Source organism: Phoenix dactylifera, chromosome 6, assembly GCF_051530095.1.
Source record: "Phoenix dactylifera cultivar Ajwa chromosome 6, Ajwa_hap1_PhDact_Kaust_v1.1, whole genome shotgun sequence".
Taxonomy (NCBI): Eukaryota; Viridiplantae; Streptophyta; class Magnoliopsida; order Arecales; family Arecaceae; genus Phoenix; species Phoenix dactylifera.
This window is the reverse complement of record NC_143195.1, coordinates 4,662,863-4,686,500: the sequence shown is the minus strand read 5'-3', so window position 1 is coordinate 4,686,500 and position 23,638 is coordinate 4,662,863. Positions and strand designations below refer to the sequence as shown.

The 23,638-nt window shown below is 36.5% G+C and overlaps 1 protein-coding gene across 17 annotated transcripts; it reads left to right on the top strand.

The window, feature by feature from the left end:
* The first annotated feature begins 2,739 nt into the window (after nt 1-2,739).
* LOC103716589 (putative serine acetyltransferase 2) lies at nt 2,740-23,063 on the top strand. 17 transcript variants are annotated; one of them, XR_016395692.1, is made up of 12 exons: nt 2,740-3,196; nt 3,974-4,171; nt 4,295-4,354; nt 5,084-5,179; nt 5,302-5,326; nt 12,456-12,550; nt 14,836-15,013; nt 15,104-15,223; nt 17,233-17,298; nt 19,706-19,779; nt 19,885-19,944; nt 22,558-22,573. XR_016395692.1 is itself a non-coding variant. In XM_089923822.1 (11 exons), exons 2-11 carry the CDS (start codon nt 4,164-4,166, stop codon nt 22,584-22,586), a joined length of 690 nt encoding a protein of 229 aa, XP_089779948.1. In that variant the 5' UTR covers nt 2,741-3,196; nt 3,974-4,163; the 3' UTR covers nt 22,587-23,063. The 17 variants fall into 17 exon arrangements, 12 of the variants coding, with proteins under 12 accessions (XP_089779942.1, XP_089779943.1, XP_089779944.1 ...); XR_016395693.1 differs by lacking the exon at nt 19,885-19,944 and having other exon boundaries at nt 22,558-23,063; XR_016395694.1 differs by lacking the exon at nt 17,233-17,298.
* Nucleotides 23,064-23,638: the final 575 nt, after the last annotated feature.

The following is a 23,638-nucleotide window of genomic DNA, read 5'->3' as shown; positions in this document are numbered from 1 at the left end:
CCATCACCACCATGACTTCTGCCATGCTATATTACACCATCACTACCATTATCGCCGCTGCCACTGCGATCACTATTTCTACCAAAAGCTGAGACTTTTTGACATTGCTTTCATTTTTAAGTTTATTAAAAAATAAAAAATGTGTATGATATTATCATTTTATTTTTTATTTTTTAAAATATTTTTATAAAAAATAAAACTATGAAATTATTACTTTTATTATTTTGAAGAAGAACTCATGTTTTTTATCATCACTACCACACTAACATTTCTACCCATTATTGTAGTGAACTCCAACAATATTATCATTTTTATCATTATTGCTACCATCATCTCCAGCACCATCATCACCATTATCGCCGCTAAATCGATCTCCACAACCGCCTCTATTGTATTACCATCGTCACCATGACTTCTGCGACGCCTATGTCACACTATCACTACCATCATTGCCGCCACAGCTATCGCTACGGTTACCAAAAACGAGGACTTGTTTGACATTGCTTTTATTTTTAATTTTTATTCACAAAATATGAATATGTTTGATATTATCATTTTATCTTTTTATTTTTAAAAAGGTTATTTTTATTATTTTTTAAAAGATAAATTATGAAATTCTTACTTAACAATATTTCAAAAAAAAATTATGTTTCTACCGTCACTACTGCTGATGCCATCATCGCCATTACTGTTATCTACATCAACATCATCATTTTTTATCATCAATGCCACTGTTGTCTCCAACACCACTATCACGACCACCATCACCATTATCACCGCTAGATCGATCGCGAACATCACCTTTGTCGTATTGCCATTGCCAACATAATTTCTACCATGCGTATATTACATCACCACTATCATCATTGCTGCCACCACCACTAGCACTGTTGCTACCAAAAGCAAAGACTTATTTGACATCGCTTTTATTTTTAATTTTTATTAAAAATAAAAAATATGCATGATATTATCATTTTATCTTTTTATTTTTAAAAATTATTTTTATTATTTTTATAAAAAATAAAATTATGAAATCTTACTTTTATTATTTTTTAAAAAAAAAATTGATGTTTTTACCATCACTACCACCACCAACATCTCCATCCTTGATGCCATCACCACCATTATCATTGTTATCTCCATTGATTTTATCATTTTTATCATCCTTGCCACCGTCGTCTCCAACACTATCATCACCACCACCGTCACTAGTATTGATACTAGATCAATCGTCACAACCACCTCTATCGTATTACCATCGCCACCATAACTTTTGCTGCACCTATATCACATTACCACTACCATCATTGCTACCACCACTACTGTCACTATTGTTACCAAAAATTAGAACTTATTTGACATTGCTTTCATTTTAATTTTTATTAAAAATGAAAGATATGCTTGATATTATTATTTTATTTTTATTTATTAAAAAATATTTTTATTATTTTACAAAAAATAAAATTTTGAAATTCTTACTTTTATTATTTTTTAAAAAAATTATGTTTTTTTACTTCCACCAACAACAACAACATCTCCACTGCTGATGCCATCATTACCATTACTATTGTTATGTCGATCAACATCATCATTTTTATCATTATTACGATCATCGTCTCCAGCACCATCATTACCATTATCGCCGCTAGATCAATCACCACAACCACCTGTATCGTATTGCCATCGCCATCGCCATCACAACTTTTGCCACGCCTATCTCACACCACCACTACCATCATTGTCATACCACCGCTGTCACTGCTGCCACCAAATACTAGGACTTGTTTGACATTGCTTTTATTTTTAATTTATACTAAAAGATATTAAATATATATTATTATTATTATATTATTTATTTTTTAAAAATATTTTTATTATTTTTATAAAACTAAAATTTATTTAATAATTTTATTATTGTTAAAAATAATTTTTTATGTTTTTTTATCGCCGCTAATATCACTAACACCTCCACCACTGATGCCATTTCTATCATTACTATTATTATTTCCATCAACGATCATCATTTTTATCATCATTGTCACCGCTGTCTCCAGCACCACCACACCATTATTGCCTCTAGATCGATTGCCACAACTATCTCTATCGTCACCATAACTTCTGCCACGTCTATATTACACCACTACTATCATCATTTCGCCACCGTCACTGTCTACTCCTATCACCATCATGTTGCTACTATTTTATTAGCACCCTCACCATCGCTATAACTAGCATCATTAATACTGCCTCTATTGTCTCCACCTCTGCCACTGTAGCATTATCATGATTATATTATTAAAAATATGACTATACCAAATATATTTATATTTTAAAATTTTACAAATAAAACTTCATTTTTATCTTAAAAAAATATAAAAAAGAACCGCATTTAAATATTACCATACCGTAGATAAATTGGAAAGATAAAAAATTTATTTATAACCACACCATTGATGGAATGGAAAAATAAAAAAATATTTTTATATGAAATAAATATAAAAATGAACGACATTTAAATATTGCCACCCACTGATGAAATGACACGCTTCTTTTCTCATGCATTGCATCAATCCATTATTGCCATAAAGAATCAAGTAAAGGAGCTGCGAATTCCTAAACAGTTCTCTTGCATTGCGTCAAACCTCGAGTGGTCAATGCTTGCACGCCGACTGGGCCCCACCTGGATGGGGGCAGAATCGTGATTCTCCCGAAAGGCACGGACTTTTATAAAAGCGTTTTGCCTGGACGTTTTCGGCTCCCCGCAACTCATTTCTGCTCTCTTCTTTCTCCCTTCCTCCGTCGGTTGCTCGGGGGAGGAAGGAGGTCCGGCCATGGAAGTCCATCCCGTCCTCCTCCTCTTCTTCGAAACCCGAGAAATTAGCATCTGAAGAAGAAAACTAGGCCCTGGATCTTAGCTCCTCCGCGGGCGGAGAGATCTCGATCGTTGTCTTCGATGTCGTGCGGCTGCCTTGTTATCCAAGAAGTGGAAGACGGGGAGGAGGTCAATTCCAAGACTAGGGATTCTTCGTCTTCTTCTTCTTCTAGTTCGTTTTCAAGGACTCGGAGATGCTGGTCGGAGGACATGTTCCCCATCTACGCCATGGGGCATTCGAAGCCGAATTCCATTGCCCGGACGGTCCTCGATTCCGATGGAGACCCCATTTGGGACTCTATGAGGGACGAAGCTAAATCCGAGGTCGTATTTTTTCCTTCTCTTTTGTTCTTCCTTTTGTCAACTGACTAAGGCAGTAGAAAGAAATTTCAATTGTGGTGCATATATACATCGGAAATTATACGATCAGTCAAACAAAGCAGATCATCCAATGCGGACTGTCCATATTAAATTGGAAGTTTTAATTTTTAGTACTTTTCGATTGTTTAAAAGCGACTATTTTGACATGGTCATGGAGGTTAATTTATCCATAGATGGTAAAAACTATGAAGGGTAAACAGGAACAGGGACAAGACTCTAAAAATAGGTATATGATGATCCTGTTCCCCGTATTGCTAAAGTCTCATGCTGTTTAGAACAGATACCATCGGATTTTTTTTCTTTTTGTTTTTTTTTCCTTTTTTTTTTCTTTTGGTGAAGAGATATAATAAGACTTGAATTGATCCTCCGTTGCTTGCCACCTTCTTTTACTTTTTTTTTTCTTTTCTTTCCTTGTAGTTGGAGGTGGTGAGTTCCTCATAGAATGTGAAGGCATGAAAAGTCACTCGAAATCTAAATAACTGCATGACCTTCTGATCATACACAATGCATTATTATAGTTTCCATGTTCATCTGGCTGTTAGGCATTAATCATTTTGCATTATTAAGGTTTTCTCATGCTTACAACAGTTTCATGTTGCTCTAATCAATTTGTATGATTTTTAGTAATTTGACCTATGTAGTTGGGATATGCCCTGCAGATAAGGTTAATGATTTTCTTGTGCTCGCAGTTTGTAATCAGTATATATGCATATCTTTCAGGCTGAGAGGGAGCCAATTTTAAGTAGCTTCTTATATGCCAGTGTTCTATCTCATGATTGTTTGGAGCGGGCATTGGGGTTTGTACTCGCTAACAGGCTCCAGAACCCGACACTGCTGGCTACTCAACTAATGGACATTTTTTATGATGTTATGATAAAGGATAGAGGTATTCAACAATCCATTCGTTTAGATGCTCAGGTGATTCCTTTACCTTAATGAAGGTATCTGATGTTTCACTTTTATCTCTATCTTTATTAGTTGACAATTTTTGCCATTAACAGAGGATCATGGACCATTTGTACAAATAATTTTTTTATGCAGGCATTCAAAGATAGGGATCCTGCATGTGCATCATATAGCTGGGCACTGTTATATCGTAAGGTTTAATATTCTTTTACAATATATGATGGCTACTTAGTGGGTCTTTTCATGCATGTATGTATGTGTCTGTTGCAGGAAGACGGGTAGTTACTTTGGCTGGGGTAGACATTTGTGGTGCTTCATATTGTTTTTGAATTAGTATCTTGTACTATATATTATTCTTTAGTTAGAACTGCATACTTGTTTGTTTACTTTCAGGATTGTCATTCTTTGCAATCATATGATATATTGCATGGATTATAGAAGCAAATGCTTTAGACATTTGGTTTCCCCTAGGGTGGAAAGCAGACAGCCATACAGTAGTATTCATCATTGACCTTATGGATTTTAACTGTTGATTTGTGGTTTAAGCATTGTTTGCTTTCTTATTTTATGTCTTATGAGGTACTTCATAGGAATACTCGTTGATTTCCTTTCAGGGTTTCCATTCATTGAAATGATATCTTGGCATGTGTATTATAGAATTATAATTTTACTTTCTTGCTTTTTTAAAGAAATGCAGTGGAAATGCTACTTTCCAAGTTCATACCAATAACCTCATCCCAGAACATGGACTGAGGAGAGGGGTTCCATCCGATGGACCCAAGTCCCATTGGCATTTGCTCATGAATAGGCTTATGGATATCTATACATTGATTTTTGGCATTTGTACTTTTTGCTTACTCATCCTATGTCGTATAAAATTGTTTTGTATTTATTACTGTTAAGTGCTTGTTTATTTTCTTTCAGGGCTACCGTTCTCTGCAATCATATCGTATAGCACATGCCTTGTGGAACCAAGGACGTAAAGTCTTAGCCTTAGCATTGCAAAGTCGAATTAGTGAGGTGATCTGCAAAACATTTACCTTCATAATTGTTGTTGATACTCTTCACTAAACAGCAGTAGCAGACGGTGTATAATTATTTTTTCTTTCTTATGTGGATTCCTTTGTTATGTTTTGGTGTAGGTCTTTGCTGTAGATATACACCCAGGTAATTTTGCTTCTTTCCATATAGCGTCATGCTTTTCTAGAAAGTGCCAAATTTAGTAATATTATAAAGGAGTTATTTTTACATTATGAAGTTTCTACTATCTCATATTAGTACTTGCATGCTTAGTACAAAAAGGCATATGTGGCACCCAATGACTTGAAGATGTGTGATGTTGTTAGTCATAGTCCTTAGTCATTCATGTTATGTTGGTTGATCTGAAAGTTGGCAGTTTGTTTTAACTTTGTGGACTTGTTTCCACCTTAATAAATAAATAAATAAATGTATAAATAAATAGTGAAAGAAAGAACCTTGAAATGGATGTAGTTTGAAGGGCATATATAATAAACCGGGCTCCAGTCTTTTTTGTAATCTTCTTGTGCATGATCAAGATCCAAAAATGTAGATTTACTACATGCCATCATGCTTTTTAGGTTTATTGGCAGTCCTTTCACATGCTGAAGTTGTGTTCACCAGAATTTAACACCAACTAAGGGGGTTGGAATCATGTTGAGAGCTTATTGTAAAATATTGTCAGACTTTGTGGGTTGCATAACATGACTAGTGAAATGAGTACGTTATGGATGGTCTTAAGCCTGTGCTAAAGGTTAAGAAAAAGGTCATCTTGTAAACGAAGTGGTAATCAATCATTTACTTGATTTGTGCCTAAAGTATTTTGCTAATTAAGATAGCTATGTCATTACATGCTGATCTTCTTTTCCATGTAATGTCATGGGCCCATCTCTATATGTTGGTTTCTTACCTTTTGTGATTTCATTGGTAGACCATATCTTAGATTTATTGATAGTACAAACTTGCCATCAATCTTATTTTGATTTGATGTGATATTTGAAAAGCATCTTTTTATCTCACTCACCAGTAGCTCTCCGAAGACCCACATTGCAAAAAGTTTTGGCCCTCATCTAAGAAGGGCAAGAGAAACCCACCTCAGGTGAGAATTGAAGATTTGGACGGCCATCCAGCTCATTAAGAAGTAGTTCACCATATTTTACTAGTGAGATATTGTTCTGTTTTTTCTTTTTCTCTTTAATAGCTTCTGGGGTATGATAGCATGGGAATATGTGTTTGTGAGATGAGCAGACTGATTTTGTCAGGGTACCCGAGAAACCATATTGTCAGTACTGAAACTGATTAAGATCCATAACTTAAATGGTCTGATGAGACCCCAAATGTTGGCACTAAATTTAGAAAGTGAATGTTGAGTATATCAAGTGGAACAACAGTCAAGATGTGTCCTCGGTTTCCTGTTTTACAAGAGACATCAATCCTCAAATTCTGACTTGCGTCCTGCCTGAATTACTTGGATACACACTATCAAAAACTCAACAGCATCAACTGCACATCCCACAACATTATACCGTCGGACACCTAAAAGACTTAGACCTTCATTCTATAAGATTGACTGCTTCACTTTGCTGCAGAACTATCCTATTTACAACCTAGAGCCATGCTATACTACATTTTATTCTAAGAGAAGATAATGCATCCACCTTCCACCCTAAACCTGACTCCTCACCCAAGGAGTTCTGCTCCATCATATGTCCCCCCGAGATTCCTAGTGTAGCCATTTTAGAAACCTTTAGGTTCCCAATAAGCCAATATGATCCTCTCATTGTTGAGTAATACACACTGGGTAAAGGCTTCTTATTTCATCCATTATATATATGTGGCCCTGCTGAGATACGCCCCGTGCGATGCGACATTCGTAGCGAAATTCACACGGGATGTCGTTCATCGCATGAACGCGCCTTGGAACATAGAATTCAAAAATTTTTTCTGGATCCAAATCCAGAAGACCTTTGAACTCATTAGGGAGGGTAGATTAGGATCTGAGGAAGGTTGACTAAGATTCATAAAACTGAAACAAAAATCAGAAGTTATTAATTTGAAGATCCCATCTTCAACATTTCTGCAGGTGTAGAATACCACAACCTGATGATCTTTCTAAGTTCCTGTTTAAGCCGCACACATGTCCGGCCTCTACAAGTATCCACATGAGGATTTAATCATCTGAGATAAGGTCTTACCGGAGTGCTAGCTCCTTGCAAAGACCTCTCATGACTATCATAAGATTGGAAGAAAAATCAGCAACATACCTCTTTGAAGAAGAACCCTTTCTTCTTCAACCTTGCTCGCGATGGAGGAAGATGAGGGATGAAGCTTTAAGTGTGGATCTTCCTTGCCTTGCTCCCGTGGATGAAGAGGAAGAAGAGGTCCCCTTGCTGCCGTGGAGAAGGGAGGAAGAAGAGAGGGCTTGAGGCGTGAAGGAAGAACCCTTTCTTCTTTGGCGAGTTGATCTCTTCTCTTCCCTTGCTTCTTCTTCTTTCTTTCAACACTTTGGAGAAGGAAGAGGATGATAACCCTTGCTGCCGTGGGAGGAAGAGGGAAGCCTCTTGCTGCCGTGGGAAGGGAGAAGAGAAGAAGAGAGGAGGCGTGGAGTCAAGGATGCATACGCCCCACCCCTTTTTATAGATGGGTCTAGGGTTTTCAAAAGAGCTTATCTAGACTAAGAGATAAACTCTACATAACTACTCAACCTTTGGATGAATGCCAAGTGTTCAATCCATGTATCCATGGTGCCATACAACCATTGCATGACAAGTGGACTTTGAAGTCCGTATAGTGTGAACACGACTTAAGTCATTTTCATCCTACGATGACATGTGGACTTTAAAGTCCGCATATGACTTATGACATTTTTATCCTACGATGCCATGTGGTCTTTAAAGTCCGCATATGACTTATGACATTTTTATCCTACGATGCCATGTGGTCTTTAAAGTCCGCATAGTGTGAACACGACTTAAGTTATATTCATCCTACGATTACATGTGGACTTTAATCTGCACAAACCCTGGTTTAATCAAATTTACCCAATTATGTACCCAAATCAATTTGGGTCAAATCCAATTTGATTTGGCTCATTAAATCAGTCCAATTGCAATCCAATTACAATCAATTCCACTTAATTCTTCTTCCATTAACTCACTAACACTTAGTGGGTTAATTCAATTACCAATCATATTGATAATTGACTTTAATTTTGATTCCAAATCACAATTATGATAGTCTGACTAATTAAATCCTCTATGTGTGTGATCCCATAGGTTCTATTCTGACTGGTAGTGAGACATATTGAGATCTCTATCTTAATATCACTGAAACTCTTTTCAGTGGACTGAAACAATTTCAGTTCTACTCTCAGGGTTCACTGATCACCAAGTGAATGCCTTCGAGTTTACAATCCACTAGTGATACCTAACAATATATGGTGGCAACCTAGCAGAATGAAATGTCTGAACCTCTAGGTGCAGTTAGCGTATGATACAGTCCCTCTATTATGGATTCCGACGTGACGGAGGTTATGGATATTTCGTCAAACCCCATCATCTGTCATATGTCAAATTTATTCGACTTCCAATTCGAGATATGGAAAACTCTTTTTCCAAAATACCTGACCAGAAATTTATCGAACTCAGTCTCATAAATTACATATGATCACTCCTAATCTATCAAGGTCGATATATCCCATCTAAATGCAACCCTATTCCAAAATGAACCTACTGCAGCCAATCCGCACCACAAGGATCCAAATGGCTAGGGCCCAAGTTCACATGCTCGTCAAACTACAGTAATCTCACAGTGAATAGCTGAGGCATCGCCGGTCAAAGGACCAGTCATACAACTGCAGCATGAGTAGTTATTGACGAGTGGATAGACATCCATGTGATTACTTTCTTTGGTCACGCTCAGTACTTTGTTATCTAACAAGTACTTGCATAATCACTCTAGTGTCTCTACACTGTGGACTCGAAACTCATCCATCTAAGTGATCTATGCACTAATCTCATCGGATCGATCACCGTCCCACGTGATGGATCCATCGATCAGGAGCATTTAGAAATTAATATCTAATGACACATGCCTCAAATTCTCAACTCCTTGAGAATATGTGCCATCATCTATTAATTTCTTGGACGATTCATGGACACAGGCAAACATGAATGAAAAATAAATTGCCTAATCTTATTTATTAATAAGTGTCAAATTACAAATTTATGCCCCAGATTACAAGTATGCGCCAGCCACATTGGCTTGTAGGACATGCTTCTAACAGGCCCCTCGTAACCAAGATAGCATATTAAACTTCAAAACTAAAACCCAGCCAAAGGCTTTTAGAAGTCATAGTTCTTTCATTTTCTCTAGTATAACTTGACATCTTCTCTTCAAGGTAATGCAACTAATCTTTGCATAGCCTTTAAAGATCTTAGTGACCAGAAAGGAAGTTTGAATAGTATAATATATCCATCTTACCAGAAAAATAGATGGGAAGTAACAAATAGGAAGATAAATAGTTTTTCATTGAATTGAAATGAATAACTACTACCCCAGCATGTGTTCTCATCCTCCACCCCCCTCCCTGCACATGCAGGCCAGCTGCAATTCCAATGCTTCATCTACAAGCAAAATTAGAAAAAGAGAGTGGTTGCTTTTTCTCAATACACTTTATGCTTTTGAAGAAGCCAAAATTGATCTACTAAGATAAATAGCCTAGTGCAGCATCAAGCAAGAATTCAACACCTTCACTAAGTTCTAGATTTTACCCTCTAGTGCAAAATGATTTGATACACTAGTAGGGCCATCAATTGCTCTGAGGATCTTGAGCTCACTTGAGATTGGCTAGATTTAGGCTCAAAAAAATCTCAATTTGAATTAAGTTGAATCAAGCTTGAACTTTGTTCATAGGCTTGAATCTAATTCAAGTTAACCTGGCAATTGATCCGGTTAGATTAAATGTGGCTTTATAAGGCTGAAAAATACAATATACTATATATTATGTATGGTACTATATATTAGATCTAGACTACCATGTAAAAGCTTTACTTAATAGTTATAATAAATTATTATGTTTATGAACTGATCATATATTTTGGAGTATATTTAATAATTTATTCTAAATTTATACCAAAAAATTATTCAAAATTTATGTTTTATGATTAAATGCTAATTGTCTTCTAAATTAAATTATTTGGATTAGTTAACTTTTAATTGAAAGCTGGAACTAAACTTCAATCAAGCTTGAACCAAGTTTGAAACTCTGAATCATGCTTGAAATAGCTAAATTCAAGCTTGAATTGATTTCAGTTTGATTGGAGGTTATCAAGCTGATAGATCAAGCTTGTGTTTGGCTTGATTTGCAACAAAGATTAAATTGATCAAATAACAGGTGAGTCAAGCTTGATCAGAAACCCAGTTCAGCTTGATCACACCCCTATATTGCTAGTTTAGAGTTTCAATAAGGAAATAGGTAGACTGAGGAGCTAGGATACTTTGTTCAGGTGAGTATATGGGGTATGTAGGTTAGTTTTAATCAAGGATGATACTGGAATCTTGTTTATGGGTTTATGACTGGTTTATGAGGGTTGTGTGGTAGTCGTCTGCAGAATGTACGAAGAGATAAAATTTGGTAATGTATCTGGTTGTAGATCTCTAGTTGTTCGTTGGTTTGGAATTCTGAAGGATTACTTTTTGATGGGGACCATGGGGTAATATGCATTATTAATGGTCATCTGCCGAAGGTTTCAAACCCAGATATGCTAATTGATCCGAACGGACAAAAAGAAGGTTCAGTGGGTTCTATTTTACTATCTCTATTGATCGGCCTGTAGGTTGTCAGATCTAGAGTGGATATAGTGTCAGTTGTGAGGATTAGGGGTTTGAAAGCTTCTTAATTGGATCTTGTGACTAGATCTGTGACTGGCGCAGTAAATAGAAGAACAAAAACCTGAAATGAAGAGAAAAATGGATAATGAACAGTGTATAGAGAGAAGGGAAAAAGGAGAGAAAAGGGGAATCAGAACGGCTGAACCAAGGGTTCAAACAAGGGGATGTTTTCAGCGAACTAGTGCCATGTATAGAGAGCCTCCCTTTCTCTCTAGAGAGGCGGGTCACACATTTTACAAGCAAGTTGGTCCCTTCATTGACTTACACACATAAAGAAGGAAATCATAAAAAAACAGTACAACAAATTGGGTTATCCAAGATTGCACGGAGATGCTGTCATCTTAGGATAGGCTTTCCGCTGTAACAGCTAGCACTAGATTTTTCTCTTATTGTTGTGGGCCCATTTTTATCTTTTAAAGAAGGAACATATGACATTTTTGACTTCCCATAGCAGTTGGTGGCACAAAATCAAGAAAGGCACAATATCAGAAATTCAATTTAAAAAACAGCCTAGTTTGCCTTGTGGCAAGAATCTAGAAATTCACTAGTGAACAATTGAGAATTCAAAAGGTTTTAGTATCCTGTATCATTATTGTATTGTTCAATACTTGGCCAAATATGTTATTGTTCCAAACTTTTGATGATTTACATGTGATGGATGGTAAGTGTGTGGCCTTATCAACAGATATTTCAATAGTTTATTTTTTGGGGTGGGGCAAATTACATTAAAATTTAGTCAGGATGCCCACTTTACCAAACTAGTTATTTTCCAAATCCATTTTCATCTTTGACTGCTGTACAATTAAAAGGTCAGTTCTACCCTTCCCTTTTAACACAACATATTTAATAGTTTTATGTATGCGAATTACAAAACTCACTAACTCTTGTATGCCTTTTCACTGACCCAAATCAGTACATTTAGGTCTCAGTAGTATCCTGAGACTGAGAGCCTTAAAAAGATGGCTTTTCCTTGCGTCCATTCTAGCCTAGATACCTCTTCTATATCTTCCACTGCTTTTATTTTAAAAAAAATGCAGCAGTCACAGACTTTTGCCCCTCAATTCTAGATGAATATGTTAGATTGGTCCAGTCAAATAAATTGGAAACTGTTCCAGTGAACTGAAATAAGATTGCTAGGCACCAATTATAGGGAGCGGTTCCTTTTCTATAGTCACAATTATATCACTTAAATCACCAACATGTGTATTCATATTGTTTTAAGAATAAGGCACTCTTGATCTGCATATATTGTCTTATTTATGATTCTTAAGATTCAACTTATGTCATTTCCGTTGCTCTTTTTCTTGTTTTAGCAAGTGCTTGAAGCTCCAATGCTGTGAAATATATGTCACACTCAGTTCTGATTCCTTGTTATAATACTATGCAGCTGCAAGAATTGGAGATGGAATATTATTGGATCATGGAACAGGTTTAGTTATTGGTGAAACAGCTGTTGTAGGAAATTGTGTTTCTCTAATGCAGGCAAGTATACATCTTTCTTTTCATGCATCTCATGTGTTGATGGATATACTGACAGCAATCATTTTCCTTCCCTGTAATGCCTCTCTAGTGCTTCATGTTCTTGTTGGTATCTTGTGGGGAAAAACTCTAGGGGGACTAACTTGACTGAATTTATCACCTAGGTGAGTTTTTCAGTATCAAGAATCAGCTTCTTTAGACTAAATTTAAATAGAAGTTTATTGATGATAAAAAAATGCTGAACTTTGACAATCATAATTTTCTGGAGGGAATCTACACATATGGCCCTTCTATCTTTCAGATAGGATTCTGAAAGATATTTGGGCCTTTATAGGGATTTGTTGCCTACAGGTGGTAAAAACTGCCTGTTGAAAAGCTTAATGAGACAGGACCCTATTTCTGCTGGGCTTGATGCTGGAGTTTTTCAGTTTGGATCAGGGTTGAGTCAAGTTTCTTGACCTGGATTTTAATAAGTCAAGTATGCACCAGAGCTTTCATCCAACTCAAGTCATGAGATCATTGTTTTTTAGGGTTGTGTTGGTTGGGTCATTTTTGTGGGTAAGATTTTTAACAATGGTTGATAGATGGCCTGGGTTGGATAGTTTCCAGCTGAGTCATGTGCATCAGAGTAGGTAATGGGACATTTTTGTCAGGTTGTCCTTTGGGCGGGTACTAGTCGAAGAGTCCTTACTTGACTTGACCCGACCCAACCCAACCCAACCCAAGCTAGCCCTACCCATCTTTCACCTACTGTTGACAACTTCTGTTTATGACTGCACCAAGGTGTTTGTTTAGTATAAGTAAAAGATAAGCATCATTTTGTAGTAATATGGAGTTGGAACTGAAGGTCCGTCAGAAGTTTCTGCAGCTGTTAACTTGTGGTTTAGTTCTGTATTGGACATGTAACTAGCTAGGATATTTTTAAATTCACTTATGGTCCAAGTCTAATATCTAGTGTCCTTTTGTTATTCCTGCTGTTAAAAATGCTTTAGTTCTGTTTAATCATGAAGAATCATTTAGTAACTTATGATTTGACCATTCACTATTGGCATTGCTCTAATTTGGTAACACACAACCAAAATATTTAAGGTAGTAGCTACACTTGTTCTGCCAGTGCGACCCCATGAAGTCCTAATTGGGGTAAGTACCTGACTACTAGTGAGGAAATGTGAGGCCAGCGGTTGAGAAGGCTTGAGGGAGATAGTTGAAATTATTTTTTGCATTGAATTTTTTTTGGCCTGTCACCCTATCATAGGCAAATGATGATGAACCTTTGTAAGGAGTGAATATTCATCATTAAAATAATTCAAGCACCCTTCATGTAGAAATAAAAAATTAGCAAACCTTCCATTTTATTCTTTCTCTTCTTTTTTTCCTCTTTTATGTTGTTACATCCCTCATTTCTTTTTCTTCTTACCCAATACAATGAGGAATAAGTGGCAGATATTGATGTAGTTTGGTGAGCACACTGCTATAGTATACATATAGACCTGTCAATTAATTGAAGCTACTTATTAAACTATGTTACCAGTCAAAAGGTATATCTTCATTGCTGTAGCAGTCAGCTTCTCTTATCTCAACTACTAGCTTTCTCTGCAACCAAAAGAAACTACTGACTTCCTTGACTTGTGAAATGAAACTAAGACCTGTAATATCTTCATATATTTATTGCTTTCCTTTTGCTAAGGTCAATATTGATTGAATATAAGGTGTGCCATGTATAATATTGTGCAAAGACTAATACTTCACATGAAGCAATGTGAAATCCTTGAGACAATATTTGGCTTTAGCTTGACTGGTTGGATTGCTAAAATTGGATATGTAATCCATCATAGTGAGCACTAGACTTATTTTAAATGTGAAGTAAGAAACTAGCTGTGACAACAAGGCAATTGAAATGTCGAGGGAAAGTACAATGAATTCGATATTTCTTTGTTTTTTCCTTTTTCTAAGGGAAAGACAGGTGTATCCCTTTATGTTTTATCTAATAAATAAAGAAAACAGAATCTCAAAGGTAAAGAGGAGCCGATAGAATATGGATTCTGCCTACATTTGTTCTGATAATCATTGTAGTTCTTGTCCATCTTGTTTTGTATTTTCCTTTTTTATTGAGGAATTAATAACTTTGCTACCATTTATTCATTCTTGTTCAAATTAGTGTATTTAAAATTAGCATCTAGATTGTTACTTATCTTTTGGTTTCTTTGGCTATTATTTTATCTTTAATAATATGTTAAACCTTTCATTTCTAAAAACGAATGCCTCTACATATGAAAATTTGGTCACAGGGTGTTACATTAGGAGGGACTGGTAAGCAAATTGGAGATCGACACCCTAAAATATGTCAAGGTGCTCTTATTGGAGCTGGTACGACAATCCTTGGTAATATTGTAGTAGGTGATGGTGCTATGATTGCAGCTGGTTCCCTTGTATTAAAGGATGTGCCTCCCCACAGGTTCAAAATAAGTATCCTTATTTTCTTGATGAGGCAACGTGTTCAAAATATTTCAGTTTGTTGTATTTTCTTTAACTCTAAATCATGGTCTGCCATACCAGTCCGGCCTGGGACCGGTACCAGATCAGCGTGGAATCCGGTACTGGTGGTTTATTGTTGGAGAACCGGTACGGACCGGTTCGGACCGGTCCGGGCCGCCACCGGTACGCCGACCAGTACTGGTACAGCGGATCTTGCTTTAAATATTGCTATTTTGTTCTATATTAGGATATAGAGTTCTGATTTTTTTTTGTTTTAATTAACTTTATTTGCTTTTTAATTAACCTTTTGTTGATTGGAAGTATGGAAGATGTTACAGTTCTATAAAATGGTCAGCCTGGAGATAAGACAACAATAGGCTGTCAACTGAGAAACCCAATAGCTAGTTGGACCTATTCCTATGAAATGAATAGCCACAAAGTACTAGCATAAGGCATTCTGCAAAGGTGCCAAAAATATAGATCACAAGAGAACCTGAAGCCTGAATCAAGAGAAGGTGGTTAATAAATGGTAGTCTCCCTCTCTTTCTTTCTACAGTATGGAACTAAGGGAGGGAGGGCTTAAAAAAGGTTTGAAGCTTTTGCCAGCTGCAAGGATTGGTGTTTGGATAAACAAGAAAGATCAACAAAATCCTTTACATAATCCAAGAAAAATCACAAAAAATCATTAAAACTCCAAAACTTCTAACAAAAGTACCAATGGGGGAAGGTTCTAGACTATCTAGCCTGGAAAACAAAGGCACAATATGGGGGGAATCAGGTTAGGAACTTAAAGAGCAGGGTACAAGGCAAGGATTTAAGTACCATCAGAAACAAGAGGGTACTGCTGGTATCATTACTGTTCCAACAGGAGACCAAGAACTGGGATATCCCAGTGCATCTCAAGTGTTAGGATGTATCGAGACAATTTTTTATTTTTCTTTTTTCTTTCTATTTCATTGCATCCTGACTCTACCATCTTGTCCTGCTACCATACTATCCTAGAAGCAAACGTTGGATGAGGCCTGATACCAAGATTTAAACTCTTCATACAAGGTCATACCACAATACCATTGCATGCGTATCAAAGCAATACTTATTGGTTGTTAGAATTAGATGCCCTCGTATCATGTTGATTACCTGTCAGTGTGTTACTTGTTATAGATATGGTTCAATATGGATGGCCACTTTGATGCTTGCTGGAAGTTGCTTTGGTGGTGGGCCCTTACCAAGGGGGCTGCTAGTGGACTTCCTAATCCTTGGCAAGCACCTAGGCTGATCAAGCGGCTATTTTTTTAAAAGTGCCTTAACCAATCGTGGGTATAGATCAATGCTAAACTTTCTCATTACTCCAGATAGAATAGAAAGACTGAGACAAGAACAATAGTAGAAGACTTTGAGGTTTCCATGGAAAGTTATTGATTCAATTGAGGCCATATAGATGTAACAACAGTGAGTAAGTATATTTTTCCATTTTTTAATAAGGAACCTTCAATCCATTTTAAAAATGGAGCAAGGATATGCATGTTGGAAGATGTCAATATTGACTATGTCTTTACATATTGGATAATGACATTATTCAAAGATACCCTTCAAGAAGTGGAGAATGATGATAGACCGGTAGCACTTAACTTCTGGAGAGAAGCAATATCTGGAGGAAATATTACGTAAGGTAATTTGGAACCAGGTGGATAGACCAACATGAGGATTTTAGTTGGTGAAAGGATATCTATGAGATTTGAATGGGCATCCTGAAAGTCTTTGTAAACAAGAAAGTTCCCCAAAATAGGATTTTGCCAACATGGATAAGATGGGAGTAAAGGACAGTCCGCATGTGATTGGGATCTGAAAACGGTTGATATTTTGATCAATTGTACGGTGGGATATATGTGCAATCGTATGTATTGCATGTTGTGGATATTGTGAAGTGAAGAAATGGGGTTGATTAGGTCGTTTTTGTAGACCATCTTTTGATTGACTTCTTGTTGATCTGTTGGAATTTTGGGATGAATTAGTAGGTCAGACAAAAAGTATCTTTGTAGGTCTGAGGACTGACTGGTTATTTATAGTTAGATAGCCTTGTGATAATGAATTTGAACTTGGACAATCCCTCTTTTAATACTTTTCAAAATTAATTTGGGTTGTAGAAGCTGTGTATTAGATCAGCAGTATTTGTTACTTGTAACATGGTCTCACCTGTATCATCTAGTCAGATTGGAAGAAAAAAAAGGCTCAGATGAAGTTGAAGCGAAAGCCTCAGAGGAAGTTGATTGTGGAAGGTACTAAAGCAATTCTTTGCCTGAATACTATTTTCAATCTATAAAATCAGAGATTCCTAACCTCAGTGGTTTTCTTTTTAAATGTTCTTATAAAAAGTAATTAGCTAATGGTCTCATATGCTATGGTGATGCTGCAAAGAGGAAAGGAAGAAGTAGAGAAAATAGATAGAAGAAAAGAGGAAACTTCTTTTTGTTAAGAGGATAGAATGAAACAGGAGTTAAGTAGTTGGTCTCATTCAAAAAATAGAAATCACTCTATTCTACTCTCCAAACTTGATGACAATGGCCTTCATTCTTCCAAATATAATTATGTTGACAGACATCGTCATATGATCAAAAATTTGGGACTTAAGGTCAAGGACTCACTAACCTATATTAGGAACCCCCACTCATTCGAGGGGCAGGAATCACTCTACTATCGTACTTTGGCGACAATTTTAAAGACTTTTTCCCCAACCATATGTGGTATATATAGAGAATACAAATTTGAAATTGAAATGCAATGCTTGAAATTAGTAAATTTCCTTATCCCAATAAAGCACCTTGAGACTCAAGAAATTTCTAAAACTCTATCATCTTCTACTGTAATTCCCTCCTTAATGGCATTGAAACTTATGAAAATATTTATTCTAGCTTTAGTTAGCAAGAATACTAATTCATATTCAAAATACTACTTGAACTGGAATACCGTGATTGCCATAATCATCATGTCTATCAATTTATACTATCAATTTCTATTAGAAGTAGTGGGAAGGACTCAAATCCCATGGAAAGGGGCACACAACGTCCCAACACTTGGGACGGTGGTTGCCCAATCCCTGTCCCATCTCAACATTCAGGAAGGTGGGATGCCTCAGGACTTAAATCCTTGTTTAGCCATGCTTGATTTGGAAGAAAATTGATTTCATCAAGGATATCCATGCCGTGAGATGTTCATAATCATGGCTCCATAAATAATACAATGTTTTAGCACAAGTTCAATGCAATAAAATTATTTGTACTTGAATGAGCCTTCTCATGGTCTCACAATTTTCCGTGGAATCACTTTTCTTCATTTGTTGCTTCATTGGAAACTAAACTAAATAATTGTGGAAGAGATATTCATGTGAATGGCCACTCTAGTTTGAAGGAACATTAGGTGGTAAAGCCCTGATTTGTTACCATATGTGTGAGGAAAATAAAAAGAAGTGCAATAAGAGATAAAAGGTGAGAGGAAACTATGTTGATACATTGGATGGGACAAATTCTTATAAAGATGGATACTCACTTGAAACAAAGAAATGTCTCTTCTTATAAAGTTGCTAAGCTAATTAACTTTGATGACAATTCTTTAGCTTTCCTCCATTGCTAGCCATATGCAGCATTTATAGAAACAAATTTGAAGTCAACATGAGGTCAATCACCACCTAAAATTATCATGGGACCTGACTATTTTGAAACTTTGGTACAACATTCTTGGAACTCTTTCATCTCTATCTTTATTCCCTTTCTCTTAGTGACTTTGAACTTCACGAGAGTTTTAATAATTTCTTTTTTCCCCCTCAGTATATTAGTTTAGATTCTAAATTATTAGATTAAGACGATAATGTATGACCATGTTGTTTCATAGACATCATCGGCGTTGGTTGGTGTTTATCAATATATACCTGTATTCTTGGGTTGGGCAGGGCCATAAACAATGCAAAGCTTATATTCAGGCACTCTGATTTGACTGCCCTCTCACACCTTCGTTTATATATTGATCAATTATAAGAAGATATGGTGCTTACTGTGGCAATTTGGTTATCATTCACTATTCAAGCATCATAACCTTAATAAACCATTTTATTGGTTGAAAGATCTGGTTGATGATATGGTGGATCTTGATCTAAATTGTAAGTAGTTCTAAGATATATGGGAATCTAATCGATTTTTTTGTTTACATGATCTTTTCCTTCTTTCATGGCGATTCTTCTCATGATTCTTCTCTCATTTTTTTAAAGAATTTATAATATAACATTTATCAAAATAGCTTCTCAATCTACACCTCATGGAAGATTTAAAGTACTAGTATATTATTTTTCTTTTATAGAGTTACTTATGGTTATGTGCATTAATGCACTCCTCTGGCATGATTTAAGCATATGTATCTCTGGGCCTCAAAAGAAGAAACTTCCAGAAAAGCTATTGTTTGTTAGATGTGTTGAATGTTGCTTTATTTTCTTTTTCAGTTTGCACAAAGTTTCAATGTATACTGACATGTTTGTGAATTGGGAACATGAATTGCTTAAATTGTTGCTAAGGTCACTTTTGTCTTTTCTTGTGATGAGAAAATATTAGTTTTTTTTACTTTAACCATTTTGTAGAGCAGCAGGAGATGTCTATTGGCACTGAAATATTTGATATACTTTTATTTTTTGATTTAAAGCATGGCAGTAGGAAATCCTGCAAGGGTAGTTGGTTATTTAGAAGATGAAGATCCATCTCTAACAATGAAGCATGGTAAGTAGTTTTCAAAAGAAGTTTCCTTTAGGTATTATAATTGCACAATTTAATGGTGTTCTTAGCTTAATTTTAATTCCTTATATTATGCTATTTCAACGGCAGATGCTAGGAAGGATTATTTTGAACATGTAGCTATTTCTTCTATGGATGGGAGAGCTAATGGTGAGTATTTCCCTTCCATTGCATCCAAATTTTTTTCATGATAATGACATTTAACCATCATTTCACAAAACACATGGTGGTTTCCATCTTAATCTATCACAAGCCTTGTCTGTATCAAAACTAAGCCATAAGAAGTTTTCTAAGAAAAGAGAGAAGCATGAGGTGTCAAATCATGTCAGTCAAAATTTTAATTAAATTTTGCAAATTCAAGGCACATAAACTTTTTGGTTATTAGTTAGTATGAGTGAAAAGGATTATCATACTTTGCAATATAATCCATAAATGGGATTGAGTTATAATCAATAAATAGCATTGAGGGAACAGCTCTCTCAAGCACTTATTTTTTGTGCTGATATTGCTCTGAATGATCAGGTATTATGCAATCGATTGTCTGAGGTTTAGGCATGGTGCAAGCCTGCTGTTGCTGTTTTCCTTTTTTGAAGTTGACTTTGTGCAGTAATGCAAATCATGGTCTGCCGTATCGGTCCGTACCGGCTGGTACGTACCAGTCCGGACTGGGACCGGTACCGGATTAGCGTGGAATCCGGTACCGGTAGTTTATTGTTGAAGAACCGGTACGGGACCGGTACGGAACCGGTTCGGACCGGTACGCCGTCGGTACGGATCGGTACGCCATCGGTACGCCGTCGGTACGGACCGGTACGGGACCGATTTCGTACCGGTCCGGGCCGCCACCGGTATACCGACCGGTACCGGTACGGCGGACCTTGATCCAAATAGCCTATCACATTGTCTTCTTATGTCTTTCACTATAATCGCTCCTATCTATCTATCTATCTTTCTGTATGTATGTGTGTGTATATTCTACCTTTTTTGCACAAAACCTCCTTAACGGGAAAACCATGCCATTTTAGTATATGATATGATATTTAGATACAATCCCCAAATTTTTTAATGATATATAAGGCTGCCAATTTTGATCTCATTTTACATAAATATCATTGGCTGTGAATGATATTCGCTTGTGTACTTACAAGCTTCCACTTTAATGTCCAATAACCAGTTAAAAGGATCTTTCGTCTGCATATTGTAATAACATTTGAATTTTATATACAAATCTCTTGTTTTTATATGTTTATTCCATGTCCCAAAACTTTTCTAGTTTTACCTGCCTTTCCCCAGGTCTGCATGGTACATGTTGAATTTGTGTGTTATTTGATATGATGTCTTGACTATTGAACCTTTTCCATAACATACATGTTAGAAATTTGGAGTACTCTTCAAATGTGGTATGTTATTATTTCATGTTGTATCATAGTCCATATTATAAACATCTCATTTAATCTATGAATAAGATGAATTAGCATTTTAGAAATGTGTATTCTTCTGAAAACATTTGATCTCCATTCATTTGAATTGTAAAGTAGTACAAATTAGAATAATTGAATTAGTTAAAAAGGCTTATCTAAGATTCATCTCTCAAACGGAACTTATCAAATCAAGGTTCGCCGTCTCGGTACCGAACCCCATAGCGGTGCCACACTAGCATAGTATTAGTATGGTACGGTAGAAATATTTTTTTTGGTACCGAGTGTCGGTATGCTACCAATACTGGATACCGTTACTGAACCAGTAATGTACGGTATGCCCATACTGCTCGGTTTGGGCTGGTACGGCATACCATGCTTCAAATGCATCGAGACTTAATAGTGAGGCTTTCCAATATAAAGAATGTTACTTTAAGAGTTTGTTAGGTGACACCTTGGACCTCTAAATCATCATACGGGAGGCACACAAGTTGCGTTTGATAATTTACCTATCAAAGCCAGCTGGACTTGGCTCGGTTGGAATTTGGAAGCCTCTTGGCCTCTGCACATGGGAGGGTTGCTGGCTACAAATCCAGATGGCAGCATTCTCACCAAACTTCTATAAAAAAGAGTAAAAGAGGTATATGACCGAACTCAAGGGCGAAATACATGTCTAATCTATATGATGTGCGAGGCGACTTGAAACGTTGGTAGGCGAGAGATGTTTTCTGGACAGTAAACATCAAGATTGATGCACACTTAGGATGTGTATTGTGGAAGACAAATGCCTTAAGGCTTACACCTTATACATGTTATTGCCTAAGGTGTATGCAGTTCTGCAGCAATGTAGATTTACTCATTGGTTGCACAACCAGTGTCAATGTGTTAATCGAAGTCAATAAATTGTTTTACCTTATTGCCTTAAGGTTTAGACCTCATAAATGTTAGTGAAAGTTCTGCAGCAATGTAGATTTAATCATATTAGTTGTGCATCCAGTGTGAATTTGTGATAAATGTAGTCAATAAATTGTTTATGAAAAGAAATATAAAATAAATGGAGAATTCTACTGAAAATTCATGGGCGAAGCTCATGTACAAAACATTTTGAGTAAACATTATTTATATATAGAATTGTCAACAATTTTTTAATTATTCTGAAGTAGCTCTAATGTATTTGATTTAGAATCCAATTTTACAATTCTATTCAAATTATCTTTTGTGATCAAAGAAATGCTTCGTAGCACCCTTATTATAATATTCTGCCGACTAGAAAAATAAATATTTTTTCGTTAAATTGTGTTCCTAATGATAGTTATTTTTAAACTTAATCTGCTTCGTTTTGCAGGGACTTTTTACTGCAAAAAGGAAAGTTGAATCGGAGATGTAGAGTTAGATATATGATGCAGTCCTCTGTTGCAGATCAGTTACCTATTTGTTTTCTTGTATGTTCTTGCATAGTCACAAGCAAGGTTTGGTGTAACTTATCAAACGTCACCGGCTGCCTAATGCAGCGTTAGACAGCCCATTCTTAAAGCTTATCTGAATCTTCCCGGGAGGGGTCCAACTCCGAAAATAATGTTACTTGACATTTTATGGTGCTTGTGGTTATAGTAAATTGAGCTGTCAAAAAATTTTTTGTATGAAATACAGTATAACAATGTCTGTTGATGTTTGAGTATGGCTTTCATTTTCTTTTGAAATGAGGCCTCTATGCAAGTCATGAGAAAAATTATAGAAACTGTTTCGTGGAATTACTATTCACACCGGTGTAATGATGAATAAGCAAGATCTATTTTTGGAGGAAAATGATAAGCAAAGAAGGTATATAATCAAATTTTATGATTTCTGTGATAGTAAGATATAGGATTTATTTCATTGTGTGGACATAAACCCTTTCCCTGTGTTCTTTGACTGCAATTTTCTCTGGAATGCATTTTCTGCCACTAAGCTTATTGTTGTTGCGTTTGATGCTTAAAATAGCATTTGGAACTTAAGTGTTTGCAGTATCTTTAAGCGTGAGGTCCGCAGGGTTCACATGCCCTAACAAAGTTAACCCATTAAAGTAAGGATGGGTTACTCCTATTGTGTCACAAACGGCTAGTTTGTTCTGAGGGGTGATTGCTTTGATATTCATGCACAGCGGAGATGGAGAAGATGAGGATTGAGAAGGCGGTGGCTGGAGCGGTCGCGGGTGGAAGCCGGGCTCAGCCGATGCAAGGGGAGGAGTCGGGTGCCCGAGCGAAGCCCGAAGGCTGGGCGACTCACCAGATCTCTTAGGCAAAGGTGGAGAACCTTCGACAGCTGGAGCGGTCCTTGAGTTGCCGGAGGAGCCTATTGAGGCATCTCAGAAGGAATGGGAGGGTCGGGCGGTGGTGGTCCAAAGTCTTGGCTGCAGAGTGCCGGCGGACTGGGTGGCTCGAGACGTA